General features: G+C 44.4%; 1 protein-coding gene across 2 annotated transcripts in view; it reads right to left on the minus strand.

Moving 5' to 3' along the window:
- The window catches only part of LOC126457207 (hemocyte protein-glutamine gamma-glutamyltransferase-like), a 181,863-nt gene that overhangs the window by 93,149 nt on the left and 63,478 nt on the right, over positions 1–25,236 (minus strand). For both annotated transcript variants that reach the window (XM_050093307.1, XM_050093309.1), the window contains 2 exons: positions 20,281–20,481; positions 15,388–15,518 (listed from right to left, as the gene is read on the minus strand). In XM_050093307.1, the coding sequence (XP_049949264.1) occupies positions 15,388–15,518; positions 20,281–20,481 (332 nt within the window). The remainder of the gene's footprint in view (positions 1–15,387; positions 15,519–20,280; positions 20,482–25,236) is intronic.

Consider the following 25,236-nt stretch of genomic DNA (forward strand, 5'->3'; position numbering starts at 1 on the left):
CAAACGTATCTCGTCATTCCTTAGTACTTCCGTATCCCACTTCTTTGCGTATTGATTCTTCCTGACTAATGTCTTGAACTTCAGCCTACTCTTCATCACTACTATATTGTGATCAGAGTCTATATCTGCTTCTGGGTACGCCTTACAATCCAGTATCTGATTTCGGAATCTCTGTCTGACCGTGATGTAATCTAATTGAAATCTTCCCGTATCTCCCGGCCTTTTCCAAGTACACCTCCTCCTCTTGTGATTCTTGAACAGAGTATTCGCTATTACTAGCTGAAACTTGTTACAGAACTCAATTAGTCTTTCTCGTCTTTCATTCCTTGTCCCAAGCCCATATTCTCCGCCGGCCGGTGTGGCCAAGCGGTTAAAGGCTCTACAGTCTGGAACCGCGTGACCGCTACGGTCGCAGGTTCGAATCCTGCCTCGGGCATGGATGTGTGATGTCCTTAGGTTAGTTAGGTTTAAGTAGTTCTAAGTTCTAGGGGACTGATGACCTTAGAAGTTAAGTCCCATAGTGCTCAGAGCCATTTGAACCATTTTGAACCCATATTCTCCTGTAACCTTTTCTTCTACTCCTTCCCCTACAACTGCATTCCAGTCGCCCATGACTATTAGATTTTCGTTCCCCTTTACATACTGCATTACCCTTTCAATATCCTCATACTCTTTCTCTATCTGTTCATCTTCAGCTTGCGACGTCGGCATGTATACATGAACTATCGTTGTCGGTGTTGGTCTGCTGTCGATTCTGATTAGAACAACCCGGTCACTGAACTGTTCACAGTAACACACCCTCTGCCCTACCTTCCTATTCATAACGAATCCTACACCTGTTATACCATTTTCTGCTGCTGTTGATATTACCCGATACTCATCTGACCAGAAATCCTTGTCTTCCTTCCACTTCACCTCACTGACCCCTACTATATCTAGATTGAGCCTTTGCATTTCCCTTTTCAGATTTTCTAGTTTCCCTACCACGTTCAAGCTTCTGACATTCCACGCCCCGACTCGTAGAACGTTATCCTTTCGTAAATTATTCAATCTTTTTCTCATGGTAACCTCCCCCTTGGCAGTCCCCTCCCGGAGATCCGAATAGGGGACTATTCCGGAATCTTTTGCCAATAGAGAGATCATCATGAAACGTCTTCAATTACAGGCCACATGTCCTGTGGATACACGTTACGTGTCTTTAATGCAGTGGTTTCCATTGCCTTCTGCATCCTCATGTCGTTGATCATTGCTGATTCTTCCGCCTTTAGGGGCAATTTCCCACCCCTAGGACAAGAGAGTGCCCTGAACATCTATCCGCTCCTCCGCCCTCTTTCACAAGGCCGTTGGCAGAATGAGGCCAACTTCTTATGCCGGAAGTCTTCGGCCGCCAATGCTGATTATTTATCAAAATTTAGGCAGTGGCGGGGATCGAACCCGGGACCGAAGACTATGTATCAAGAACTGATGACATCTGACCAAGCAATCCCACCCGCCTTTGCTGAGAGCATCATCATTCCGGTCCACAAACGAGCCGTGGTTCGACGGTCACGAGTTACAGACCACTCACCCTACTCAATGGCGATTACAAAATTTTCCCTCACTTACTGCCAATGCGGCTCCGAACAATACTCCCTCATATCCTCTCCCCAGAGCAAACGACACCTGGGGGACAGGTTAACATACAGACTGCTACAGGGGAATGCCGCGACTTAATTGCGATGGCGGCGGCCAGCATACTCCGTGCAGCAGACGTCGCTGTAGACTTCGACAGCGCCTTCGATAAAGTGCGCCATCGTTTCATGTTTTCGTTTGCGGCCCGAATGGGCATCCCCCCTCCGTTCCTCGACGTCCTCCGGCGTCTATACAACAGTGCCAGTTCACATGTCCAAATCAATGGACGTTTAGCAGGGCCGGTACCCATCTGCCATTCCATATGGCAAGGGTGCCCCATCTCTACCATCCTGTATGCTATTGCCCTTGAGCTCCTCATTGGGAGCTTGACAACCAAGCTCTCTGGTCTCACCCTACTCCAACACACTTTTCGCTGTCGGGCATATGCTGATGACCTCCTCCTTCTCATTCGCTGCGGCTCTGAGATTCGAGCAGTCCTGGAACTGATTACCCGTTACGGGCCTGCCGCTGGCAGTGCCATCAGTGTCGCCAAATCTTCTGCAACGCACATTGGACGAGGTATCCAGGAAGGTGAAGTGGCACCCTTGCCGCTTGTGCGGACTTTCCGGTACCTGGCATTACCTTTACCCCCGCGATCTCACGCACAGAGGCAACGAATGTCCGTCGACTGTTACACCTCATCCGCAACGACGTTCGCCAGAACCTCCTGCGCCACCAGGACATACTTCAACACGTTGAGTTTCTTAATCTTTAAGTGGCATCGAAATTGGTCCACATCGCGCAAGAACAAGCGGCGAGGTACTGGGCCAAAAAGGGGAATGTGGAGAAAATAATAGAAATTATGGGTGTGAGGGTGGAGGATAAGAGGGAAATACGAAACCGAGGAGGAACTTTGGCAGAGGGCTTGGGAGGAAGAAAAAACTGGGAGAAGGACCTTCCAGTTTTTACCAGATGTAAAAGAGCGTGGGGGCATGAAATATTTCGAACCTACACGAGGACTCATTCACTTTCTCACTGGCCATGGACCCTATCAGACATATTTATGTCGGTTTGGGAAAAGCGCAACCCCCGAGTGTGACTGTGGCGCGGAAGAGGGTACTCCCGACCATGTGGTTTTCGAGTGCCCTCTCTTCAATGATGTCGCGACAACACTCCGAGACAGACTTCCGAACAACGACACATACCAACTACTCAGACAAGAAGACACTTTTCACACTTTGAATGCATTGGCAGATGGGGTATCACGGAAAGTGTTATCAGAATACCTGAGGGACCTACAATAGGTATCAACTCGTAGATCAAACCGATTGAGACCAGATCCCATTCCCATACCGCCTGTGCCTGGGCTGGCCGACTTCCATCATAGTTGGAAACCGCCAAGTGCAGGACTAGGGGTGGGAGGGGGGGGGGGGGGTCAACACCACCGATTACGACAAAGCACCGGATTAGACGTAGGTTAAGTTAGTTTTGTAGGACTTAGGACATTAATTTAGGGAACTGCAGCGATTACCTACCTTGGCCAGCCCAGTTCCAGGGGCATGCTCCTCGGGATAAGCTCGTGGAGCCTGCCTATCGTAAGTAGGTTTGTACTCTACTGGCACACCTGTGACGCTGCAGGTAATAGTCATTTTAGATTAGTTAAGTAACAAGTAAGTTAGATCAAATTGCCCATTGTTGTAGAAAACTAAAACTAACACACTGTAGTAGTTAAACTGTAGCTCACTAACATAACTGTAATAGTTAAAGCCGCATTGTAATCCAATTTATGTATCACTTTATGATCCATTAATCATCTTAGGAGGTGGGTTAACATGTATAACTAGTATTGTTATTGAAATAAAAAAATTTTTTTTAAAAAAAAAGTTCTCCTTCTGCCGACTGCGATTTGGCGCAACCTTCAGGCGGCTTTTGGGTATTACCTCACGGCTGGTTCCATGTTGAAAGTTCATTATGAGGCACTTACCCTGCCCCCACGGGATGGTGGCCTCGGGCTCGTCAATGTCCGTATTCGTGCTGCGACCCTGCATATGAGTACCACGAGAAGACAGTGGACAGACCGGGGCACATCTCTAACACGCAGTTTGCTTGGGATCCTCCTGCCTGCTTCCACCTCACCACCGGTGTCTGTCGGCCATATCATCCCTCATTTATCTCATATTTTGACCTTTTTCGTAGACTACAGTTACATACATACCAGTCTCCCAGATATGCGCCCACCTAGGATTTTAACAGCCCCCTACTGCGCCGTGTTCCCCGGAATGTGGTGGAGACCAAACATCCCTCTGTCCAGTGGCTCATAGTGTGGACTACCGTCCTCCAGCCCTTCCTTCCTACGGACGTCCGGGCACTGTGGTATCGCATAGTCAACAGTAAATTTGCCACGAAACAGCGAATGTACAACATTGGCTTGTCACAATCCCCTCTTTGTCTCCTTTGCCAGCAGCTGGACACGGATGACCATCGTCTGACATGCACCTCTTCGCAAGATGTCTGGCGCTTCGTGCAGCAAATCAATGCCTGCTATCTCCGAGTGCCACCAGACTCAATCGAACCTCGAATGTTTCTATAGCTGGAGAGCAAACATTTTCCCGCCGCGAAATGTCATGCTATTACGTGGGTCAAAGATTGAGCGGTCGCTTAGCTCTTTCATGAGGGACCTAAATGCCGCCTCGAATTCTAGACCTATTTACGAACAGCCCTTGCAGCTCTCGAAAACACGCCACAACACCGAACATTATTTGCTAACTATCTTCGAGGGGTCTTTGTTAGACCTCCAGTAAGTTGGGGGAGGGGGGGAGTGCCTCGAGCAGAGGGCACCTACCCATCCCCCCCCCCCCTCCCGGCGGTGTCTTAGTTTAAGCCGCCTATGATCGATTATACCTCTGACCTCCGCGGACGGGAGAGCGCGTCGTAGATTTCAAGTATTTTATTTCTTCATTCTTTTCCTTTTTCTTTTCTTTTTCTTTACCTACGATTCATATTTTTCTCCTCTGTCGCCGATGTGTTCCACATACTTTCATGATAATATTGAATAATAAATGAACCACAACAACGCCTTCCACTTCCGTTGATTCCTGTGTTTCCACTTTCCTGTGCCCCACAAGCTCGATGGTGGTGAGGGAGACACTGTAGCCAGGCTTTGGGTTTCGACCCCTGCCCACTTCTCCCCCCGAGATCCCACCGGTCCACTATCTCATTAAAAGAAAAGAAAAAAGTGATCAGCTCAACGGAATGTCATCCCTAACGGCCCGGTTTTGATTCCCGGCTGCGTAGGAGATTTTCTCCGCTCAGAGACTTGTCCTTATCATCATCATTTCTTCCCCATCGACAAGCAAGTCGCCGAAGTGGCGTCAACTCGAAAGACTTGCACCAGGCGAACGGTCTACCTGACGGGAGGCCGTAGCCACATGGCATTTACATTTTATTCCACCATCGTGCGACATTTGCATGCAATGGAGAAAGTTCAAAAATTGGATGCACGGGTAACGCGTGCTCCAAGCCAAAATCACAAAAACCATTGTGTGCGTCTCTGCTTGATCGTCATGAAATGACTCGTGAACAACACGGATGATTCCTACCCTACACGGTTATTGATGACGAGAAACGTTGTCTTTATGCTAACATAAGGGGAAAAAAAGGAATGGTTGAGTCCAAAAAAAGGAGCAGTTCATGACCTGCGTGCAGCCACAAAAAATAACGTTATTCATCTGGTAGAATAGCAACGCTGCGGTTATTAAGAATAGCTTCCCGGACATGTAACCATTTCAGCTGACATTTATTGTCAACAACTGAGAAGTCTTGCAGACGCACTCCAACAGCAAAGACCAGGAAGGCTGCGTGAAATGCTACTCCACGATAATGCCCGCCCGCACTCTGCTAGACTGACAAAAAACACTGTACATAAGTTGGATTGGTAAGTCATTCCGAACCCATATTGTTCAATTGTTCACCTCATCTCGCGCCCTCATATTTTCACATTTTTTGCTCTCTACCGGACAACTTTCGAGGAACATCCCTTCCGGATGAAAACGGGCTCTGAACATGTCTGGACGAGTCTTCGCCTCCAAACCACGTGATTTCTACAGTAACTGATTCGAAAAGTGTTGATAGACGGTCGCAAATAGTGATGGAGTACATATTATTGACGACGAAAGTCTCTGTTATATGTATCTGTTGTGTTACTAGGGAAAACCGCACCAACCCAATACTGAGGCGAAAGTGGTATGTGTTTCTTTTGGAAAAGACGTTGCCAATTTCCTTCCCAATTCTTGTACTTTCCGCCAATGTGTCCTAACTACCTCTGCGTCGACAAGAAGTAAAATTCTACTTTTCCTTATATTTTTCTGGTACGTGCGAACGACTGGTAGACCAAACAATTAATAAAAAGGCACTAAATCTATCTTTAGAGGAAAGAGTGCTACACAAAAACATGGATAAAAGATTGTATTGATTTACGGAATAGATCCTGAGGCATCATGAACCGTCAGTTTGGTTGTGGAGGGAAGTGCGTGGTGTTTTGTAGAGGGAAGCCAAGGCATGACTACAGTACTAAGGTTCAAATGGATATTAGTTGCGGCAGTTATGCAGACATGTTGTTTGTACAAGATAAGACTGGCATGGAGAGCTTCATCAAAGGAGTCAGCGGACTGGACGCTACAACGAACAACGAGTGAGGTAATAAATTTTACATTTGTTCTTCCACTAAGTAGGTTTCATCCCTGAAATAAAATTCTGGAGCTTCTGCAAAATACCCAGTGCTGCTACTCTAACCTCTTTATTCGACTCTGTACGTTTCGAAACACAAATTTCACTCAAAATAGAAGCAAGTAGAATTCAAAAAGTCAGAAAGTTGATGAACAGGTTCAATGTTACAACAATTGGTACGTCCATTTCCTCAGTTTTCCCATTACCGAAGTGTCTTTGTGGAGTGGTACATTGCTCTAATTATCGCAATTTTCTTTTGCAATGGATGCCTCCTCTTACGTAGTTTTACCCCCTAACCGGACGTTTTTCAACACTCTCCACTCCACTAGTTACAATATTTTCTCGTTTGCGTGATAGGTTCATATATATACAGTCACTTCATGGATATGAGACCTTTGCTTTGATTGTACGAAATGTGTGTGTGGGGGGTGCAGCGGGGGGCAGCGGATATATCATTCACCTTGTAAGAGGTCCGAGCAGATGTAATTTCGATGTATTGCTCATGCACTGCCTGCGATATGCAAGGTCTCTGACCAGAGAGCAGTGTTGACTGCAGTAGGAACTGTGTAGCTGTAGCAGTAAGTTGTTGCTAGTCTGGAGTCTGCTCTGGTCTGGTCTGGCTGGCCGGTCGCGGTGCAGCGATGCCGGAGCCTGAGTATTATTGTATAAGGTAAAAAGCAGCCTCGCGCATATGTAGTAATTTTATCTCAAGTCCCATGTAAATGTTTTAAAAATCTCGTAATAATAGTCTTTCTCATAAAAAGTAACTTTTAACAACCATTCATTTCAATTTAAAGAATTTACTAACTTCTCCCATCCATGATCTTCCCGATTGTTGCAAAAAAAAAAAAAAAAAAAAAAAGGAAAAAAAACAGTTGTTTCCCTTTCATGTATCACTAATCTATCGGCCAGCATTGCACAGGGCTGTGCCGGAAAAATTTATTGTAAGAGCAGATATATATGCGTTATCCGGCGACTTCATTGAGGTAAGAATTTTTCCTTTTTTTTATTCAGAATGATCTTTCAGGGCCATGACGCAGCACTGCTGTCGTCCAAAATTTACCAGGTTAAATTCACAGTGAATTATTGAAAAGTCATAAGTGAGCGACAATTTAATTGAGAGGTTAGGTACATTGTATTATTACCAGGTTACTGAATTTATTTTTTTATTGGGACGTTACACTGAATGTGAACGACATAATTTTAATTTTTACTGTTGAGAAATTTAGGAATTTTGCTGTTTTGAGGCTACGCTAAATGTGAATGAATTTTGTGGGGAGGCTAAATGTGAACGAATTTTGTGTGGAGATTAATGTTAATTACATATTTTGTGGGGAGGTTACAACCTTATTGTTTCTATGTGTTTGACTGTTTCTGTGTATTTTTCTTCGTATGTGTGGTGTTTTTTCCACCTGTTGAGCTTATCCTGTGTGTGTGTGTGTGTGTGTGTGTGTGTGTGTGTGTGTGTATGTCAAAGAAGCTATTACTTTGCTGAAACTTGTAATTATAGTGTCTGATAGCTCAGTATATGTTTATTTTCTGTGACTTCCTTTTGAATTTGGAAAGTTTCTTGTTGTGTTATAAGATGTTTCTTTGCTACTGAAGATGTTTATTTTTTGTCTATTTCAATTGTGATAATATGATGGTTTTTTTGTAACTATTGCAGTGCAGTGTATTGAAAAACAGGTGTCTGTGTATTATTACCATGTGTGAAACATGGTAATAATGTAAGGATCCAAAAACACAGGAGAATTACTTGTGATGTAATTAAACCGAAATGTGTGCAAAATCACAATTATTACAGTGACCAGTGATGATGCTTTAAATGGAGCGAAACGCTTTAAGTCTAAATAGGACTTTACACAGTCGTGAAGGCGGCATAACGCCGATGCCGATATTGTGTATCAAAACAGTGATCACTGAAGAGAGGATTCAAAACAAAACACGGCATGTATAATATATTACTTGGTACGTTCGCCTCAGAGCTCCGGCCCGGTAGCTCAGAGTGTTCGGTCAGAGGGTTAGCTGCCCTCTGTAATAAAAAAAAAAAAAACTGAACGAACGGATCAATGATGACCTTGAACAGGTGTCATGAGACGTCCGCCACGAACAAATGCAACGAACAAAATGAGATCAAACGAGGTCAGCACGACGGAATGGCATGCTAAGGGGCCCGGGTTTGATTCCCGGCTGAGTCACAGATGACGAATTGGCGTCAGCTAAAAAGGCCACCGGTCTATCCGACGGGATGCCCTAGCCACACGACATTTCATTTCATTATTTACTACCTTTATTTTATTTTTATTTTTATTATTTTTTATTTTCTTTGCCCCACATGCTAACATGCAGTTTCGTATCTACAAAAGTATGGTTAATTATTTTATGTATGGTAACACCAAATAAGAGTCTACAGAGTGAATTTTTACGATTTCATTGACTTCTGGTATCCTATGGTAGTGATACTTTACCCAAAGAGCTGAGAGGTAGCCATTCGGCTACTATGTCAGAACCGTGTCCTACTGCTATTTTACACTAACTATAATTAACTGTTTATTAGGAGGGATTGCTAAGCCATCGTCTCTTAAGATTTAATGAAATAGCAAATATCCACCTAGGGATTCCTACTCTCCAATTAGAGGTGTCAATGGTGAACTATAGCAGCCATTTACCAGTCATTTTCTATGCTGGCTCCCTTCAAAATTCAGTCCAATCAGAAAATTGTGAGCTCGCATGAAGTTTCGTTAACTGTCTATGTACGTCCCAACTGCGCCTTGAAAGGCATTTGTGCATAATTATGTACTAGCCCCGCGGAACTTGCGAGTTTTTGAAGTGTTCCTTCTTTGCATTATGTTTTAGAATTTGCTTTCTGCCGATAACCGAGTATTTTCGCTCAAAGCGTGCCACGGTAGCATATATCCATTTAAAATGCTCAGTTCAGTAGTTCCATTCCTACTTGTTGACGATGTAGTTTTAATTTCCCCGTCTACAGAGGCACTGACTTGCAAACAGCGTAGCGTACAGTAATTTCCCGTGATTCGATGAGTGTGCGAGTAGCTCGACCTTCAGTTACCTCATTCTTTCTGAGAAGCATTAATTGACGTAGTTACAGACAGAGAACTATGGTCAATGTTTCTCTGCTGTACCTCACTTTCGAAAGTAAACTGAAAAATTTTCACTGATTCCTTTTCTTTCTTGAGTCCATATAAGTGTCGGCCCACTTCACATTTATTTCGTAAGTAATTACGTGTGATGTATCCTGCAAAATTAGAGCCTCTTACTACAATCGATAAATTTTCTCTTTTTGCTACGTTATCGGATTCCTCTAATGCACCAATTAAAATAGTTTTTTTTGTCATCATTCTTCTGACTAGTTTGATGGGGCCCGCCATGATCTCCGTATTCCTCTACGGTTTTCACTCTTTACAGTTCCCTCTAGTAACATGGTAGTTATTCCATAATGTCTTAACAGATGACCTACCATCCTGTCTCTTTTTCTTGTCATTCCTTTCCTCGCCGATTCTCCGGAGAAGCTCCTCATTCCTCAGCCTATCAGTCCACCTAATTTTCAACATTCTTCTGTAACACCCCATCTCAAATGCTTCGAATCTCTTCTTTTCTGTTTTGCCACAGTCCATGTTTCAATACCGTACAATGTTGTGTTCCAAACGTACACTCTCAGAAACTTCTTCCTCAAATCAAGGCCTATGTTTTATACTATTAGACTTCTCTTGGCCAGGAATGCCCTTTTTGCCAGTGCTCATTGCTTTTGATGTCCTCCTTGCCCTGTCCGTCACTGGTTATTTTGCTTCATAAGCAACAGAATTGCTTAACTTCATCTACCTCGTGATAACCAGTCCTGATGTTAAGTTTCTCGCTGTCCTCATTTCTCCTACTTCCCACTACTCCTGTCTTTCTTCCATTTAGTTTCAGTCCATATTCTGTACTCATTAGACGGTACATTCCATTCACCAGATCCTCTGACTCTTCTTCAGTTCCAATGAGGATAGGAATGTCATCAGTGAATGTTATCATTGATATCATTTCACCTTCAATTTTAATTCCACTCTCGAACCTTTCTTTTAATTCCGTCATTGTTTCTTCGATGTACGGAGTGAGCAGTAGGAGAAAAAGACTACATTCCTGTCTTACACCCTTTTTCCGAGCACTTCGTTCGTTTTATATATCTACTTCGAAACCGATCTGATAAAACTGATGACCTAAAAGACGTAACTAGTTGTGTTTGTTATCATCCGCTAGGCTATAATTGAACAATCACGTAGTCCTCAGGCTTTTTGAACATATACGGAACAAAGACACCTTTCTAACCGTGGTAAATTACGAGGGCCGTTCAGAAAGTAACCTCCGGTTGATTTAAAAAAATACACCAAGTTAAATAAAAATATTTTAATATATACATCTTACAACTACATCTTTGCACTATTTTTCTACATAGTCTCCATAGCGATTGAGGCACTTATCGTATCTCTTCACAAGCTTTGAAATTCCTTCTGCATAAAAATCACCCGCTTGTGCCTGGAGCCAGCCTGTGACCACATCTTTGAGCTCTTCGTTGTCATCAAACCGCTGTGACCCCAGCCATTTCTTCAAATGCATGAAGAGGTGATAATCACTTGGCGCCAGGTCTGGGCTGTAAGGTGGATGGTTGATAACGTCCCACTTGAAGGACTCAAGAAGGGCCGTTGTTCTGCGAGCAGAGTGAGGACGGGCGTTATCGTGCAAAAAAACGATACCGGAAGTCAGCATACCACGGCGTTTGTTCTGTATAGCCCGTCGTAACTTTTTCATTGTTTCACAGTACACGTCTTGATTAATGGTCGTACCACGTTCCATGAATTCAACCAACAACACCCCTTTGGCATCCCAAAACACCGTTGCCATCAGTTTTCTGGCAGAAAAATCTTGCGAGGCTTTTCTTGGTTTGGTAGGCGAATTTGAATGTGCCCACATCTTTGATTGTTCTTTTGTCTCAGGGTTCACGTACTTAATCCAGGTTTCGTCACCGGTCACGATTCTATTTAACAATGGTTCTCCTTCGTCCTCATAACGTGACAGAAAGTCTAATGCAGAGGCCATTCTTTGAGTTTTGTGGTGGTCTGTAAGAATTTTGGGCACCCATCGTGCACAGAACTTACGGTAACCCAATCTTGCTGTCATTATCTCGTACAAGAGAGTCTTAGAAATCTGTGGAAAACCAGTAGACAACTCCGACATTGAGAAACGTCGATTTTCACGAACTTTGGCATCAACTGTCTGAACGAGTTCGTCAGTCACCAATGATGGTCTACCACTCCTCTCTTCATCATGAACGTTTTCTCGTCCACTTTTAAATAAACGTACCCATTCACGGACAACTCCTTCACTCATAACTCTTGATCCGTACACGGCACAAAGCTCACGATGAATAGCTGCTGCAGAATATCCTTTGGCTGTAAAAAACCTTATGACAGCACGCACTTCACATTTGGCGGGGTTTTCTATTGCAGCACACATTTCAAACTGCCACAAAAACTAAACTAGCGCAGGTACGACGTTCACTCGACCACGGCTTGATGCCGACTGACCTGTTGAGTGCGTGAACGCACAGATGGCGTCGCTACTCCCCCCACAACCCGCACTGTGACCAGTCGGAGGTTACTTTCTGAACCGCCCTCGTATAATTAACTTCAATTGAATTTTTCAAGATAATTCTTTGAATATATAGAGAGCGAGTTTTCTTGACAACATATAAGCTAAACTGTGCTGCAGCTCAACCGAATTCAAACAATCACATTGTCGGTTTGTTAACAGTCAGTCATCTAAATACTATCATGGTGTGGATAGTACTGATGCTGACGGTTTACTAATGGCGGAAAAAACTTCACGACTCACAGAGTGAATACCGATATTGTCACATCATGCGCGTCACGAATTGTCCTGAAATATGCACACAGAACTACTGAAATAATCAGAAATAAAATCTTTCAGCTACCAAAAATGCCCTACCTCTCAGTGATACGTTTAACATTTTCAAACAAAGCTACTAAAACCTAAAGAAATATCGTCGACATTCGTGCAGGCACAGTTACTAGAGCGCAGGCGCCAGAAAGCCTTCAAGTGCCAAGTAAAAGCGACACTTCCGCCTACCAAAGCAAGAACCTTGGCAAGAAGTACCGGACTGGAGATGCGATCACACTGACACCAAGTGTGCGAGACCCATACGGCGGAGATGCAAAGTGACTGTGAAACACGGGGTGCTTCACAAGTAACACCGTCCTATAAACTCGTCCCGTCGGAAACACGGTTAGAGAAGATTAAAGTCGATGTAACGGCAACCGCGCCCCAGGCAGCAGTGGAAGGAGTGTTGAGTCACCTTCGAACTGAATCCCCCAATCGGATTAACGACGTGCAGCGTTGTTTTGGCCGGCGTGGATGTGTTTTTTTGGAGGTTTCCCTCATCCCACTAGGTGAATACCTGGATGGTACCCATGTGCCGCCTCAGTTACATGATTCCTCTTCCGTCCTAGGCATGGGGTATATGTACCTGTGGAGTGAACATAGCCTACTGCGGATGTTCTCATCATCAGACCAGGATAGTCACTTCATTTTGGGACTACGCTGTTTGCCTACAATTTGCGATAATAGCGAAACTTGAACATTAGACGCGTTCACTTTGTTTTGTGTACGTTTCTGCACGTTTGAGTTTTACTAACAGTGGTGGTGCAATATTGTTGTTGCTGCGGATGTAAAGAGAAGAATTTGAAAGGAGGACCAGTTACTCTTCATAGATATGTACAAAAACGTATAATTTCAAATGTCCTATTGATATGACCACTTTATATGTTGAAAAATATTTAGACACGGAATTATAAAGTCTTGTATTATGGACATAATTTCTGCGATTTTATGGCCGTGTGTTTACGAGAAAAGTGCCAGATAAATTTGTAAGTACGTTTGAGTAAACAGTCAGTCAGTGGATACATATTGGCGCTATGTTCATATGCAGATAAATTTATACATGGCATTCTTATTAATCTCCTCCAATTTATGCAGGTTCTCAAATCCTTGTGTGTATCTAAGAATTTCTGCATGAGATAGTCTTCTATACAGTGTCATTATTGTAACGTAATTAATTAGAAGAGATTCCACGATACGAATCAGTGCAACGTAAAACGCAAAAAATATTGCTGGCTGTCATTTCTTTTATTACTCCAAAATTCGAACAGTGATTTTGTATTTTTTTATCTTTTTGTGCAGAGTGTATGTTTTACTTTTCTGATGAGAAGACGAAAAAATGTAATGCATATTTTATTTGTTTATAAAAATCAGAAGATTGAAAGAAGAAAAACTGAAAGTAATAATGGAAAAACGGGTGTTACATATAGCTTACTGTATTTATTGTAACAATTTCATAGTTCCAGATCTTTTTTTCACATCTTTCCATTACAGAGGTTCGGACATTTATATCCAGTGGACTGGCCTGATCAGTCTTCAACCCTATGCCGCTGAAATTTCGGTTGTGGGGATGCAAAAACAATAAGTTTGGGTAACGAAGTAGATGACCTGGAACAGACTATTCCTACCCATGCAACTGTTCGAAAGAGTCCATGTACCAGGTGGTTATAATTAAAGTGCAGCCACTCATGAAAGTCCAGTGTGGGCTGTAACTATCGTATGGCAGCGAAACTTGGTAGATATTCTAATGCGTTAATGCTTAATCGATTTACTCTGGAAAAAATTAATTCCAATTTTGGCCACCAGGTGCAAATCTGGTGTTATGAATGCAAGAAATGCATATGTAATGGTTCTGTGATGGGATCTGGGCAGAAAAGGTCAAACAAGTGAGAGAGGCATTATTAACCATCCTGCATGAAAACAGCGGTTAGCACACAGTTGCGCCCTTACAAAGCGGGAATCATGCTGTACAAGAAGGTCTCAGTAACTTGTAGACGTTACGGTACACCTGACAGGCCCTCTAGGCGTGTTCTCTTCAAAGAAGAACGAACCGAGAACAAAGGTGCTTGTGAATCCACACCACACAGACACATATGGCGAGTGCAACGGGTATTCGTGCACAACACTCGATTTAACAATATTTACAATTCGGCAAGTCTGTGTATTCACTGCCTCTCGTAGTGTGAAATACGCCTCATCACTCCACAGAAGACAGCCCAGTCACATGTCATAAACTTTGATCCGCGCCCGAACCTAGAGAGCGCTGCTGCAAATCATGAGGTTTCAGTCGCTGCACCGTCTGGATCTTGTACGGGAACCAGTGCATGATATGGACGGCAAGACTTTCCTTACTGTTGATCATGAGATGGGCAATTCTCGTGACACTGCATGAGCACTAGCACTGTCTGGGACACAGCAACCTCGTCAACTACTTCCACGTGGATAGGACGCCTTCCTCTCCCAGATGCCACACCAAGCTCACCCATGTTTTCATATTTTTTCTGCCATCTTCTGTAAACTACTTAATGACACTGTGCTTCTCCTCAGATCTTTCACTCGGCGATACTCTCTCAATGCAGTACTGTAATTGCTGCCGTTCGATTAGAACAATTTCACTAACAGCGCATCGCCTCTCTTCTCGATAGCCATACTGTTCACTCACGACATGGCTTGTCAAATGACAGCGTGGATGTCCTATCGTCATACAAACAGTGTACAGCGCCAGATAAGCACCCGGTGGCCAAAACTGGACCTAATTTTTCCAGCGTAAATCGGCTCCGTATTCACGCATTAGCATGTCTACCAAGTTTCGCTGTCATACTATAATTACAGCCCACATTGGACCCCATGAGTAGCTGCACTTTAATTATAGCCACCTAGTATTACCAGCGGCTTCGTTGAGCCGTTGTTGTGCATCCGTTGCTGCTCACAAAGGACCCATGGAGAATCTTCTGTCACATTGTATCATGTAACTCAATAATAAAACATTGTATCTATGGATCAACCCTATGTCTGTTACGATACTGTAGGCACGAACTCGTTAGTGTTCGTATGTAGCAAATCGTTGGTGAGGGCAACTGCGCTGTTTGGGGTACGCACCTGCAGAGTGAGCGTGGTCCCGTCCTGGTGGTGCACCTTGACGTCCCAGAGGCGCTTGTCGTCGTTCAGCGACTGCTGTTGCGTCACCGGCAGGATCACGCACGTGCCTTTCGTCACGGATGGCTGCGGACCTGCTCCACATACAAGTATTAGCACGTCAAACTCTCCGCTATACACAACCTACCGTAACCTGCGATATTACACACATCAGATGGCTGGCAAACTCTAGTTGTTATTTTCGGCCACTTGTTCCCGAGGTTGTTCATAACAATTTATATGGGGCGAATACTGAATCTGAAAATCCCTATTAAAATAACAACACCAATTTTTTTTTCCCTTCGAATATGAAGTTAATTCTCAAACTGTAACATTCCTATCCGTTTCTTGAATTTCACGTTCGCTTAACACAGTAACACGAAACATTGTGAAATAAGATTGTAATACAACGGATATAGGCCTCAATGTGTAACAAAATCTGAAACTATGTTAACCTTACATGCGGAAGGGTGCGAACACATTTTACAGCACAGTGTACTATTTTCAGTAGAGGAACTGTTTGCAGACGGTGATTTTTCGTATCCAAAGGACAATGCGTCCTATCATAAAATAGCATATGTGAAGCAGTGGTTTGCGGACAATCATCATCATCGTTGCGTTCATTGCTAAGCGTCGTGACCCTATGAAACGCCTCCAGCCCGGATGATTACCACGTTACGATAGATCCCACTCAGGAGATAGACTGGATATCTTCTTGATTTGAGCTATTCACCTGCTAGCTGATAGCCCCCTAGGTCTCATGCGCTCCATCTTTCCGTCCCTGATTATTTTTTCTAGATTTTCCTTCAATATTGCCATTGATCTTCAGAACTTTTTGGCTGACACGAGAAGAAAGGAGCCTTGAGAAACTGAGTTGCTCAATAATGGATATTAGTTCTTCTTCCAGTCCATTTTGTGTCCAGCAGTTTTCTGCAGCACCAAAGCTCATATGCATCATTACGCTGCTTGTCTCTGCCCTTAGGGATCCACGTTTCGCTACCGCAAAAGAAGACGGTAAACACAAATGCTTCAACAAGCCGGATTTTATGCTGTTCGTTATCACTCAATTCTAGCAGACCCTGGTGAGTTTCTCTATAAAAATATCACCCTAGCGTGATCCGTCTTCTTACGTCACCAATTTCCTGTGTCTCATATACGAGGGTAATCCCAAAAGTAAAGTCGCCTATTTTTTTATAAGTACATAGACTTGTTTATTTCTACAACGGTTTACATCAGTTTACAGCTTGAACATTTAGCTGTTTTTCGACATAATCAACATTTCTGTCGATGCGTTTTTGTAGTCGCTGTGGCAGTTTTTGTATGCCCATGTCATACCAGCTCGCCGTCATGTTGTTAAGAAAGTTATGAACCTCTTCTTTCACCTCATCGTCGGAGCTGAATCGCTGGGACCACAACTAAAACTGACAGGTACTATGAGATTCTGAAAAACTCAGACGAGCAATTCACAACCGGAGAAGAGGAATGTTGAGCAAGGACGTACACATTCTCCATGACAACGCTCCTCCACACATCGCTCGGCAAACCTTTGCTCTCCTGAAACAGTTTCAGTGGTACATAATGACCCACCCACCATATAATGGTTCAAATGGCTCTGAGCACTACGGGACTTAACATCTGAGATCATCAGTCCCCTAGAACTTAGAACTACTTAAACCTAACTAACCTAAGGACATCACATACATCCATGCCCAAGGCAGGATTCGAACCTGCGACCGTGGCGGTCGCGTGGTTCCCGACTGAAGCGCCTAAAACCGCTCGGACACAACGGCCGGCACCCACCCTATAGTCCTGACTTGGCGCCCAGTGACTATCACCTCTTCCCTTAAGTTAAAAAAACATTTGGCCGGAAAGCGATTCAGCTCCGACGACGAGGTGAAAGAAGAGGTTCATAACTTTCTGAACAACATGGCGGCGAGCCGTTATGATATGGGCATACAAAAGCTGCCACAGCGTCTACAAAAGTGCATCGACAGAAATGGTGATTATGTCGAAAAATAGCTAAATGTTCAAGCTGTAAACTGATGTCAACCATTGTAGAAATAAACAGGTCTATGTACTTATAAAAAATAGGAGACCTTTCTTTTTGGATTACCCTCTTAGGTGACCCAAGGCAGATGAAAGAACGCACTATTTCCAGTTCCGTTAATTGATCTGTGGGTTGGACCTGTTCTGCTCGATCAGCTATCATGAGTTTGGCAATGCTGAGATTGGTGTCTAATCCATATGATAGACTAAAGCCCTTGACTTTCATTAGTACGTGAGGAAGTTCATCTTCATTGTTGGCTAAAAGCACGGTGTCGTCAGCAACTCAGAAGTTGTTAATGTTCTTCCACGAATCGACCAGCAAGAGTTTCCCTGATGAAATTTGTGTTGCACAGCTGGGGTATCGGGAACAACCCTTGCTGACAGCTTTTGATACACTGAAGAGAATCAGCACTTGAACATAGCTCTGAGGTGATTACTGTATAGATTTCTGATCAGTGCTATCAAGCGTGTTGGGACACCGAACTCAGCAGACGCCTGGCACAACTTTCTCCACAAAACACATTCAAAGGCTTTCCTATAGTCAAGCAATCAGATGAAAACCGGAACACAGACCTCTCGCGATTTCACAGTTAGTTGTCGTATGTTGATAATCTCTTCACTAATTTCTTTTCCTTCAACAAAACCTGCTTGCTCTGTAGATATATGAGGCTTAAAACGCTGGTCCGAGGTGTGGATCAAAATTTTGCTTGTCTGTGATTTGAGGGCAACACTTCGGTAGTTGGAGCAGTTCCTAATTGACGCTTTGCTGTGCGGGAGGATGAAGAGAGACTTCAACCACTCTTCTGGCCACTTCTCAGTTTCCCATATTCTTGACGGCAACACATCTACACTTTTCTGCCCATTTCGCTGATCTTCTCCCCAGATATACCGTCTTCCTTAAATGGTGTGGCCGCCCAGAGTCCCCATTGTACACCTTTGGGATGAGTTACAAGACCGACTTCGCTCCAGACTCCAGCATCCTACGTGGCAGCCTTCGCTGGTTTCTGCTCTTGAATAAGATTGGGCTGCCATTCCTCCACAGACAGTCAGGCACCTGATTGAAAGTGTCCCCAGCAAAGTTGAAGCCTTCATAAAGATGAAGCGTGTACACATCCCATATTAATGTGCACTAACAGGTGTCCGGATACTTTTGATCAGATAGGGAGTGCTACAATGCTCTTCACATTCAGTACTGAGTTAGGTATTCTTTCATATTATTTCTCAATGTATCTCTTCGCGTTGATCTCAGAATATGGTCATTACAGTGGTCAAAATAAATGTTGCAAATTGCTTTATTGTCAATACTGGGCATAATAGGAAACAAAACTCATTTTTTCTGTCAGGTATAGTCACAAGGAAACAGAAATAAAGAAAATAAACATACTTTCATTCAATAAAAATAAACAAAAAGAAAGAACAGAACCTTTCAAAAGATTCCACTCCAAACACTATAGTTTCTTCCCACTGTCGTCTTGGACAACACATTGTTTATGAACCAAATGGCCGTCCTCGTAATTGGAGACACTTTTGAATGCGGTTAAGCACACTCCTTACCACTTGTCCACGTATTCCTGTAGGATATTGTCTCATTCCTCCACAGCGGCCTGTGATGAGGGAGACGACGCCTGCAAACCGCTCGTTTTAGCATTGTCCATGCATTACCAGCACAGTGAGATTTAGAGAATATGCAAGCCATTCAATCCAACTGATTGCACCTCTTCTGGGAAGGTGTTCACAAGATGTGACAATGGAGGCGTGCTTTATCGTGCATCAGAGTATCAGAGTGAATCCCGCTCTAATACGTTCACCAAACGGAACCACAATGCGTGCAAGAATGTCATCCTGATACTTCGCGCCAGTCATCCTCAGATGGATAGGCGCAGGTGGTGTCCTGCGGACATATAAATACATGATTTCACCCCAAAATATGACTGAACTTCCTTGATAAGGGTGGCGGTCTACAGCGCAGTTAGGGTGTAAACCTTGTCCTCGTAGCCTCCACACACGAATATCTGTATTATCAGGATGGAGACTGATATTGGTCTTATCGTAAAAGCGGGTTGTGTCTCACTTCTGCTTAGTCCACAGAGAGTCGTTTCGTGCCCATGCGTCACGAGCCCCTCTCCGTACATGATGTAGAGGAGGAGCCTTGAGAGGTCTTTTGGCTCGAAGTCACTGCTCTTAAAGACTGTTTCGTACCGTTTGTGTTGACACATGCCCACCTGTAACTGTTTGGATCTACTGCCGTAGGCGTGTATCATTGTGTTTAGGGTTTCTGCTTCCTGTTACACGCAGATATCAATCCTGCAGACCTGTTGTTTTTCTTCTACGTCCCTTCTTTGATGATTCTCAACTAATTCTGTCGCTAGAAACTTATTTCGGGCTCTACAGACATCAGTTTGACTCACAGCGACATTCGATGCGAATTCTACCTGTCGCACTCCCTGCTTCTTTACGGTGACTTTACAGAGCCTCTGATTGTAGGCTACTGCTATCCGAACAATCCTGAAGCAGTACAGCTCTTGCACTGACGCATGACACAAGTACCCCAAATTTACAGGGGACACAGTTGCCATAGATACTGGCCCCCACGTAGTAGAAACATGGACTGTTTCTGCTATAATTACATTACGAATAAACCAAACCACTGATATCATAACGTATATTTTTGGATCACAACGTCCGGTATTAAAGTTTCGGCAACATGCAACATTAATTTTGACCACTGTGTAAGAGAGAGAAGAAAATCGTATACTGTATTCGGTGAGCTCCAGTGTCTTGTCCGGCTCCCGGGTCGTGCTACGTACTCACCGAAGTTGAACTGCAGGCGCAGCACGTCCGCGGCGTCGTCGAAGGGCCTGGTGAAGCGCAGCGCGACGAAGAAGGGCAGTCCGCGGCGCAGCACGGGCGTGCCGAACTGCACCAGCTCGTACTGGTCCGTGTGGTGCGAGCGCGCGTTGTCCCGCGCGTACATCTCCGCCAGCTCCACGACGAGCGGCGCCTCGCCCGCCTCTGCGCATGCGCACAAACACACCTGACACTCAGTTCTCCTTCTACACTCATTTCACATCCTTTAAAAAAAAAATCAACAAAATATTTTACCTCTTCCCCTTATTCCATTCCTTCCTTTCTGACAAAATATGATCACTATCTGGGAACTAAGCTCCGTGTGTGAATTATGGGAGTTGAATTACATTGCGTCAAAATACACGCTCCATTCACATTAATGTGACGACGGCCTACGTTCGACGCCAACGTGCAATAAGCACTCACAGACGGCAGGTGCAACCGCTAGGAGAGGAGGGGGGGGGGGGTATATAAAGCGTGCCGGGTAGCGGCTATCGAACACCTCGCGAACGTCTTCAAGGAGATTACTCGTACCCGCGTGTTCCCAGCATACTGGAAACACGCGGAAGTGGTCGCGATACACAAACCCGGGAAAGACCCTTTATGCCCGCAGCACTACAGCCCGATTAGCCTCTTGCCAACTCTCAGCAATATCTGTGAATTCCTCCTGCTTATTCCCATACGAGACCACACCACCAACGAGCGACTTTTGCCGGATTTCCAATTCGGATTCCGACAGAAGAACTCCGCCCCATAACAGATCATGAGACTAGTGGAAACAGCCACAGAGCAACCACAGAGGCTACTGCGGAATAGTGCTACTTGATGTAGCCAAAGCCTTCGACTCAGTATGGTATAAAGGGCTACTATACAAGTTAAACACACAAGGGTTCCCCGGGAGCATAGTCAGGTTCATCCAAAGCTATCTCACGAATAGAACCTTCTCTGTCAAGGTAGAAACATTCACCTCCACCAAAAGGCGTATTCGTGCTGGGGTGCCACAGGGATCGGTCCTGGGGCCCGTTTTGTACAGTCTGTACACTGCGGACACTCCAACGGCCCCCGTGGTGCACACTGCACAGTACGCTGACGATACCGCCTTTTACAATCGTAATGCGAATAAGGACCTGGTCATTCGTAGGTTACAAAGGGTTTTAGATACACAGGAACCTGGGCCCGTCGCTCGCACATCACCATCAGACCTGAAAAAGGCTATGTTGATCACCCAGAGACTCGGGAGACGCTGACCCCCTCAACCCCCCCCCCCCCCTTTCACCAGCACCTACATGGATCCCGACTACCCTGGCGCAGGCCCGCCAAGTATCTCGGCGTAACCTTGGACTCGAGACTAATGTGGAAACCCCATATAGACGAGATCCACAGGAAGGTCTGTGCCAGAATGTCCATTCTGTACCCAGGCCCTGCTCTGTAGGACTAAATGTCTATCAGGCCCTCATACGGCCAGTAATGGGAGTATGCGTGCCCTGTCTGGGGATACGCGGAAAGCAGCACCTGGATAATCTCCAGAGGCTGCAGAGCCGCGCCCTCGGGAGGGCACTGCACCTACCCATGGGTTCCCCCACTGACGATCTGCACGCCGCTGCCGAAATCCCACTCCTCAAAGAAAGATCCCAGGATCTGGCAAGGGCTCCCGACGAGAGCTCTTCCAGATCTGGAAATAAACTTATCCAATCCCTAGGTCGGTATGACATGTCCCACGACAAGCACAAACACCCCATGACGATCTTCGACGACTAAGACGAAGAGAGAAATCCGAAAAATTCCCAAATCCTAACAACAATCCTTAACCCTTAAAACACCCAACATCTCGCCAACGTCAGGCAAGTACTAGACACCACCAGAACACCAACACAACACACAGACAGCCAAAACAATCAAAGACAATCACACACTCACAACACACATTGTGGAGTAAAAGGCAACACGCTACAAACTGCTCAACACATTTCTCCAGTGAGGGGAAAGTTAATAGGTGAGAGAGATGGGAGGGGGGGGGGGGGGACGAGCGGAAAACGGTGCAGTCATTTTCGAAATTCGGAAACGGCGCAGTTTACCTGACGTCCGAAATGGCGCGATCATTAGCTTTTAGGCCAATGGAGGAAGCATTTCAGAAACGGCAAAGTTCGTAAACTGTTCTTGACAGGCCGTGGCTTAAGTATATCGTGGATGGAAAAATGGTACTATCCGAAACCAGCGCCGAGGCTGCTGTGGAGCACAAGGGTCCATAGATGACAAAGGTAAACGATGGCCTCGTAGACACGTAAGGACGAATAAACGTGCAACTGTTGAGCAACTCACCGCACAGATGAGCCAAGTGGCTACCAAGAGTGTCTCAGCGAACGATGCTGCACAAGGGCGCGTGGTTCGTGCACCTATGCTGACTGCCGTTCACCGGCGGCGACAGCTGGAATTTGAACACAAATACCTCAACTGGACATCCACCGAGGCAAATGGTAGCCTTTTCAGATGAATCACGGTTTACACTCCAAAGGATAGATGGCTGTTCGGGTGTACGGCATGAAACGTTTGAAAGTAAACACCCTGGAACAACTGTCGGAAGAGTCCAGGCCAGAGATAACGTTGTTGTCTTGGGAATGCAATCTTAGCTTTCCATGGGTGAGCTCGTCATTCGCGAAGGCACAATGGATCAACACAAGTATACATCTATCTTTGGGGACCATGGCCACCCCTACATGCAATCTGTGTTTCCTCGGCACGATTGTCACACAGCTCGCAGTATACGTGCGTGGTTCGAAGATTACCAGGGCGAGTTTTCCGTACTCCTCTGGCCACTACGCTCTCCGGATATAAACCTAGTCGAGAATCTGAAGGACCAACTGGATCGGGTTGGTCGAGCCATGGATCCTCAACTGGTGTCAGCATGGCTTCACATCCCTGTTGATACCTTTCACAAAGTCACTCACTCTCTTACTGCACGTCTCGCGGCGGTCCTCGCCCAAGAAGTTCGTGCTTCAGGCATTTGGTCACATTAATGTGAGTAGACAATATACATATATAAAGCCTAACTGTAATATTTGCCTTAAAATAACATAACGTTACAACTCTTAAATATTAAATTACGACAACGTTTTAAGCTATTAAATTCGCTAATATGGACAGAGAGTAAACCACACTGCTTCGCCTACAGTAGCTGTCCAAAAGTGTGTAGCAACTGAAAATCCCGCCAGACTTGAAGTTCGTTGAGTTATAGGGTTTTTTGCTACAAAAAGGTTCAAAGCTGTTTGTTTTCTTCTCAGAATTTGTGCTTTAAACAGATCTAATGTGCTGAGTCGAGGCGTTGTGTATCAAACGTGTTTCATGTTTAAAATTGCGACAAATGTACGTGACAATGAAAGAAGTGGGCATCTGTCTAATGATCCAGCAAGGTCTCCGAAAAGGTTCTCGAGGTTTTCGTTTGGGTGTTGGCTCGATAATTATGCTTAGTCGACTGACAATTCATAGTGCATAACACGAGCGCAGTAGACTACGCTCCCTGTCTAGTCATATTATAAATTGAAGACCCCTGACACGTTTTTCGTGCATAAAGCTAATCTCAGTAACGGTCGTAGGAATTTTGACACGGCTTTCCTTAATAGATACACTGATTCACGAGGAAGGTTTGTATATATAATTTGTGATTATAGTAATGACGAGTATGTAATATATGTATTATTTAACTGGCATTAGGAGTGACATTCTTGGCAATCATAGGAGCTACAAGCTGGTCAGCTACGTAGAAGGCGGTATGCGCCGGAAAAAACAGTAAAGTAAACAGCCACTGCAACTACGGAGAGCAGCGAGCCTTGACCAGTACCTACACATATTCGATATACATGAGAGGTAATGGCCTGACTGACTGACTCACCACCGCCCAGTCCAAACAGCTAAGGATAGAAAGTTGAAATTTGGAGAGGGTGTTGATTTTAAACCGTAGCTGTCGTGTAACAAGTGACTTTTCGAAACTCGAAATAGGCGACGAAAGGTTTTTTAAAAATATGACGCTTTTAAGACAATTTTGAAGATAGAACTACGAACATGTTTCAGCATTTTCGGAAATTTAGGCTGTGTGAGGGTAAAACTGTGAGTGTAAGTTTTTTTGGAAATAAATAATTATTAAAGATTTACTAAAGTATTTTTAAACCTACATCTGTCAAAACTGGTAGCTGACTTTTCAGTTACAGACAGAAAAAATAACTGTTTCAGTGTTTTTGGAAATTCAACATCAAGCAGTAAAGGAAACAAAAGAAAAGTTCGGAGTAGGTATTAAAATCCATGGAGAAGAAATGAAAACTTTGAGGTTCGCCGATGACATTGGACTTGGAAGAGCAGTTGAACGGAATGGACAGTGTCTTGAAAGGAGGGTATAAGATGAACATCAACAAAAGCAAAACAAGGATAATGGAATGTAGTGGAATTAAGTCGGGTGATGCTTAGGGAATTACATTGTGAAATGAGACACTTAAAATGGTAAAGGAGTTTTGCTATTTGTGGAGCAAAATAACTGATGATGGTCGAAGTAGAGAGGATATAAAACGTAGACTGGCAATGGCAAGGAAAGCGTTTCTGAAGAAGAGAAATTTGTTAACATCGAGTATTGATTTAAGTGTTAGGAAGTCGTTTCTGAAAGTATTTGTATGGAGTGTAGCCATGTATGGAAGTGAAACGTAGACGATAAATACTTTAGACAAGAAGAGAATAGAAGCTTTCGAAATGTGGTGCTACAGAAGAATGCTGAAGATTAGATGGGTAGATCACATAATTAATAGTAGGTATTGAATAGAATTGGGTTAGAAGAGAAGTTTGTGGCAAAACTTGACTAGAAGAAGGGATCTGTTGGTAGGACATGTTCTGAGGCATCAAGGGATCACAAATTTAGCATTGGAGGGCAGCGTTGAGGGT

The sequence above is a fragment of the Schistocerca serialis genome, chromosome 2 (assembly GCF_023864345.2).
Source record: "Schistocerca serialis cubense isolate TAMUIC-IGC-003099 chromosome 2, iqSchSeri2.2, whole genome shotgun sequence".
NCBI lineage: Eukaryota > Metazoa > Arthropoda > Insecta > Orthoptera > Acrididae > Schistocerca > Schistocerca serialis.